Source organism: Monodon monoceros, unplaced genomic scaffold (genome assembly GCF_005190385.1).
Source record: "Monodon monoceros isolate NGI ecotype Baffin Bay Population unplaced genomic scaffold, NGI_Narwhal_1 Super_Scaffold_5, whole genome shotgun sequence".
In the NCBI taxonomy this organism is placed as follows: domain Eukaryota; kingdom Metazoa; phylum Chordata; class Mammalia; order Artiodactyla; family Monodontidae; genus Monodon; species Monodon monoceros.
The window spans coordinates 14153623-14159420 of NW_021703782.1; the positions used below are offsets into that span (position 1 = coordinate 14153623).

General features: G+C 55.6%; 1 protein-coding gene across 1 annotated transcript; it reads left to right on the forward strand.

Moving 5' to 3' along the window:
* Positions 1–275: 275 nt before the first annotated feature.
* NKX2-6 (NK2 homeobox 6) lies at positions 276–3955 on the forward strand. The gene is made up of 2 exons (XM_029201743.1): positions 276–549; positions 3327–3955. The coding sequence occupies exons 1-2, from the start codon at positions 276–278 to the stop codon at positions 3953–3955; spliced, it is 903 nt and encodes a 300-aa protein (XP_029057576.1).
* Positions 3956–5798: the final 1843 nt, after the last annotated feature.

Genomic DNA, 5798 nt, shown 5'->3' on the forward strand with positions numbered 1-5798 from the left:
TTCGGAAGGTTGCTGGGGGTTGGAGAGGAATTAGAAGGGCGAGAGAAGAAAGGACTGGGGCGGGGGGAGATGCTGAGTTAACACGTGGGTTCTGCGGGAACCAATGGGGGTCCGCGGTTTCGTCACCCGGCCCGGTCAATCGACTGGCAGGGATGGCCCAGAGGAAGGCGCAGTACGGGACGCTGGGTGTCTATCGCAGACCTTGGGTCTGCGGAGTCTGCAGCGGCAAAACGGAAAGCTCAGCGCGCCCCAGCCCCGCCCCCTCCTCCTTCAGGATGTTACTGAACCCTGTCACCTCCACTCCCTTTTCTGTCAATGACATCCTGAGGCTGGAGCGTGAGCAGATCGGCCCGGAGGCCTTGCAACTCAGGGGTGCACGGAGGAGCCCGGAAAGCTCTCAGTACCTGCTACCGGTCCCAGAACAGCGAGGGTCGGAGGTTCCCAGCACCGGTAGCGGCGACGGCGACAGAAGGCAGGAAGGGTCGGAGCCTCCTGAAGGTCCCTGTGAGACAGTCACAGAGATGGACGCTGAACTGGTGGGCGAGCCACGTGAGTACGCCCTCGGGTCTTGGCTCCTACATGGAGACCAAGAGGTGGGGTGGATTATTACCAATCGGCTCGTGGGGGGACACGCATCTCCTGGTCTTCCCGGCTCCGAGGGCTAGCCCCGTTTTCCTTCACATGAAGAGTCCGAAAGACAGGACTCTCAGCCCCCTCTAACATCTCCTCCAGACATCCTAACGAAAATGAGGTCCTGAATCTTGGGGGTTCACTATTTCCACAGCCAGTCCTCTGATTCCCACAGACACTCACTCCCCCGCCCCAGCCCCGACCCACAGCCACAGTTCCCAGAAACTCCAGCTTCTCTTTCTTACAGCAAAGCCCTCTACAGTATCTTAGCTGTGCTCCATCACCACCAGCTTTGCCAGACATCTCTCACCCTCTATACCCTAAACCGTCTGCCGAAAGTGTAGCCATCAAAGCAGCTGGGCGCTTTGGGAGTGGAAACTCCTTAGGCTCTGGGGTCAATCCCAGCCCAGCCTTTTCTTGGGGCTTGCCGAGTGGCCTGGCCAGTCCAGTCGTTCCTCTGCCTGGAGCACGGTAAGGGCAGCTCGCGTTTTAGCTGTTCTGGGAGACGAACGACTCCAGCGGAACCTCAGCGCCTGGTCTCCGGAGGCGCAACCTTGTGCGCTGGTGGAGAGGCCAAGGCATCTGCGACCAGCGGCAGGAAGGGAAGAGGTGGACGGGGGGTTGTGATGGGCTGGCTCTTGCCAGCCGGGAAGTTTTGGCTGGAGAGGCTCGACATTCGGGGGGATGAAAAGGCTACTCCTCCTCTTTCCAAACCTCTGCATCTTGGTCCGCAGCCTCCATGCCGGTCTGGGGGCTCCCGAGAGGCGCCTCGCAGGTCAGGCCTCCTCGGCCAGGCTGTGCCACGGACACTCCATTCGAGCCTCAAACTAACCACATGAAGAAAATTAAGATGCTGGTTCAGGGTTATTCGTCGACTTGCAGGCTGGTTATTCACCTGCTCCAGGAGCCTGGAGAACAGTACACTTTGCTGTGTTCCCAAAGAAAGCTGTGAATTTTCTGCAGCGGACCCTAAACCTTAATCTCTCCCAGCGCTGCTCCGACAGCTCGCCGTTCACTTCGGCTTTGCCGAAAAAGGGGTCACGCTCCTCTGACCATTGCTGTCACCTGGCAGCTGAAGACAGCCGCAGGGCTTTCCTCCTCCGCTGGCGCGCCCGGGGCAGCTCGCTGTTCTGAGGCTGCGGTTGTCGCCGAGAAGGGGCCAGCGCCCGGCTCCAGGAAATAAGCCCAGGGGCCACGGCAGCCACCGATCGCGCGTGGAAGGGATCTTCCCTGGGGGATTCTGTGCGCCTCCTCCGTCCTCAACTTGCTTTCAGGGACGCAGGGTGAGAGGGGCTCCGAACTATGACCGGGAAGGCACGGAGTGGCCTGCAGTCCCTCGGTCTGCGTGGTCAGCGACTCCCAAATGGGGTCCTGCTTGTTCCACAGAGTCACCGAAGGCCAGCTGTTACTTTTTGATTTGCTAAGAAAACACACCCTCGTCAATATCTTTCCTCTTTGCCGGGAGAGATGTCCTAAGTTTGTCTGAGCACAGGCTTCTCTGAAGGAAGGTTTTATCTCCTCAATCTGAAATACCAAACAGCCCCTTGCCCCAGGAGACCGCGCCAGCGCGGTTGTGGATTTGGAGTCGGATTCCAAGTAGTACCGGCTCTAATTAGGGGCTTCCTGCTCCGCCTCGCCAAGAGCATGAATCCTTTCACGTTCCCGGTTTTCTCCTGGCGTGAATTTCCACGAAAACTCAGCATTTCCTTCCTACCTACCCTTGGATAAAAAGCAGAACTTTGCCAAATCAGGAGATGTGGGAAGAAGGGAAGGAAAGTCTGCGTCTTGGAGGGTCCCGAGCACAGTCGCCCAGGGGTTATCTTCGAGGGCGCTGCCGGATCCGAAGAGGAAGTCCGGGAGAAGCCAACGCCACCCGCTCTCCCGGGAGACCCCAAAGGAGAAAGAGGAGGCTTTTTAAAAAGCCAAATGTGGATCTTAACTTTACATACCCCGCAAAGAGAACCTCAGTTTCCGAGCCAAGAATCAGCAGCCAGAAAATAATTTTTATTTTATTTTATGTTGTTAATTTGGATACAGAGCATCGCGTCCAAGAAAGATGGGAAGGGTTCCTGGTGCCAGTGGAGCATCTGACGACCAAAGAGACAAGGATGTGAGCAAAGATGAGGTGAAGGTGGGAGGCACTGGAGACCCTGGCGCCTGGGCTAGAAACCAAGTACCCTGCGGTGCGCGCCGGGCCACAACGGATAGCCAGGCGGATGGGAGCCTCTGGGCAAGCATGTCACCGAGTTTTGGTTCTCTCTCTCTCTGCCTCTGTCTCTCTCTTTCCCCACCAAGAGCAATCTAAAGTCAGTCTCTATCTAATAGGCTCGCAGCAAAAGTTTCCCCAAACTCGCCCACACTTTAGAATTGCAATCACAGGGAACAGCCCAGATACAGACATTCTAAGAAGAGAATGAAGCTTAGACTCTGGATCAAGAGTCTATCTTTGGGTAAACGACTGTACACTGGGTACCACTGAGTGTCACAATTTGCATTATGTTCCAGCAGCTGCAAAAGCGACAGAGCATGGGGGAAAGGAACAAGCTTTGGGACGGGGTGAGGGGTCTGCAGAAGGGAGAGACGGGGAACCGAAGTGAAGGTTACTAGGAGGGGAGGGGAGTCCCTTGAAAACAGTGTAAGAATCTCTCGGGTGAGCCTTAGGCTGGCGCTGACGGTGTTCCTTCCTGTGCTTTTAGAGTCCGGCCTCAGCGCAGCCTCGCCCCCCTGCGACGGTACCCGAGTGCAGGAGCGCGACGTGGGTGATAGCGGCGGCGGCGGCGCGCGCGGGGTTGGCTCGGAGCATCCCAAAGGGCGGCCCCGGCGGAAGCCGCGCGTGCTCTTCTCGCAGGCGCAGGTGCTGGCTCTGGAGCGGCGCTTCAAGCAGCAGCGGTACCTGTCGGCGCCGGAACGCGAGCACCTGGCCAGCGCCTTGCAGCTCACGTCGACGCAGGTCAAGATCTGGTTCCAGAACCGGCGCTATAAGTGCAAGAGACAGCGCCAGGACAAGTCCCTGGAACTGGCGGGCCACCCGCTAGCGCCACGCCGGGTGGCGGTGCCCGTGCTGGTGCGGGATGGCAAGCCCTGCCTGGGCCCCCGCACGCCCGCCTTCCCCGGCCCCTATGGCGCGGCCGCGGCGCCCTATTCCTGTTTCGGCGGCTACGCGGGCGCTGCCTACAGCGCTCCCTACGGCTGCGGCTACGCCGGCGCGCCCCCGGGCCCCGCGCCCCCCGTACCCCAGGCCAGCTCTGGCTTCAGCGCGGGGGGACCGAGCGCCAACCCGCAGGGCCTTCTGCCCGCCACGCTTCAGGGGGTCAGGGCCTGGTGAGGCGTCTTGGCTCGGTTGCGCCACCCTGAACAGATGCTCGGTCCCGCCTCTCCGCTAACCTTTCGCGTCCGGGATGAGGGAGCGCCGCCGTGGAGGAAATAGGCCACCCGATGGCATTTCTCTCACGAGCGATCCCTGGGACTAGGAATTGCCTTCGACTAGCCATCCAGCTGAAGGCCCTGGGGGCGTTCTTCTCCCGAGAGACGCAACGCGGGGCCTCCGCCAGCCTCCCACGAAGCAGCACTGGGAGGGAGGAAAGCCAAGGGTGGCTGGCAGTTTTGGGCGTCAGAGTAGTAGTTCTGAGGCAGATGACTTTTCAGGCCTCAAATACAGGGGCTGAGGGGCTCCTTAATTTGTGTGCAGCAGCCCCAGGGAATAGGGAGGTGATGGGGGTGCTCTGGAGGGCCTCGATCCCCCGATTAAAGGCAACAGGTGGGGAAAGAAGGAGAAAAAGAGATGAGCCAGGGGAGGGGGATGAAGAGCCTGGAAAAGGAGGACCAAGAGGTCATGAGGACTTGTGCGAAATAGGTCCTCCTGCAGGGGGTAATCTGCGCCCCCCACCCCTTCCACGGGCTGCGCTCCCTGGGACTCAGTATCCAGTGGAGCGCTTTTTCCCTGGAGGCACAATTGTTCTCCAGAAGATATCCATCACACTCTAGTTCTTCCCTCACTGTAAGTGCTTTTTTTTTTTTGCGGTACGCGGGCCTCTCACTGTTGTGGCCTCTCCCGTTGCGGAGCACAGGCTCCGGACGCGCAGGCTCAGCGGCTATGGCTCACGGGCCCAGCCGCTCCGCAGCATGTGGGATCTTCCCGGACCGGGGCATCAACCCGTGTCCCCTGCTCTCAACCACTGCGCCACCAGGGAAACCCCACTGTAAGTGCATTTTATCTCCTGTATACAGCTCAACCTCTTGAGTAAATAGACTAAATATATTAGTGTGTGTTTGCCTTGTGTGTAGGCCATTAGAATCTATCCACCTCTCGGTTTCTTCAAATTAAAGTAAAAATGAAACTCAGAAGTTCTAAGTCTTCAGTACACAGAGAATTCCCTAGAGAGACAAAACTTGGATTCAGCTCTGGAGAGGTTACCTCTCTCCATCTCCTTCCCTACCAGCCCCAGTAGGTTTTCTTTCAGAAGGTAGTAGGTTTCTAAATTCCACATCAGAAAAGGAGGCTCCCACTTGTCCATAAGTCCTAACAGGATGGGCAGGAAGCCTGAATTTTAGGGAAAGTTACAATTCCCCCAGGCGCAAATATGTCTGAAATCATGCAAACTGAAGACTGAGAACAAACTCATTTTGTTAATGGGAACATGGGAATCAAATAAGACAGTTGTCTTTGGCAGGTACTAGTAGAAAAATCAGGCTCTTTTCTTTTTCCTTGGATATCATTTTTTAGACAATGAAAAACTCTGCTTCTTCATCCCCTAGACCACTAACTTGTCAAAAGTTCAATTCTATTATTTAATAAATTCTAATTTTAATTAAATTGTACTGGCCCTGCATTTTCTCATTTCTGCATCTGCCCTGGTTGTTTTTTGCCAACGTGGGAAACAGGGACTGCTTGGTCCTATGTAAGCGATGCCTGACAATTGACAGCTTACATCTCTTAAAGTTTAAGTTAAAGACAACGGTAAGTATTCACATTTCTCCTTACTACCATTTCCTTATATTTTCTCTCCTTTTTGGTTTCATCCCTTTTCTCTTTTATTTCTCCATAAATATCTGTTAATAAAAGTGTATTTAGAAACACCCTGCAGTGTTTTTCAATTATAGTTAGTCTTGCATCCCTGGGATAAAAATGTATATTTTAAATTAAGAAATGTCTGTATATATATATATAT

Coding starts and splice junctions, on each gene's coding strand:
- NKX2-6 (XM_029201743.1), top strand. CDS start 276: ATGTTACTGAACCCTGTCACCTCCACTCCCTTTTCTGTCAATGACATC. Junction 550..3,326: donor TGAACTGGTGGGCGAGCCAC/GTGAGTACGCCC, acceptor CTGTGCTTTTAG/AGTCCGGCCTCAGCGCAGCC.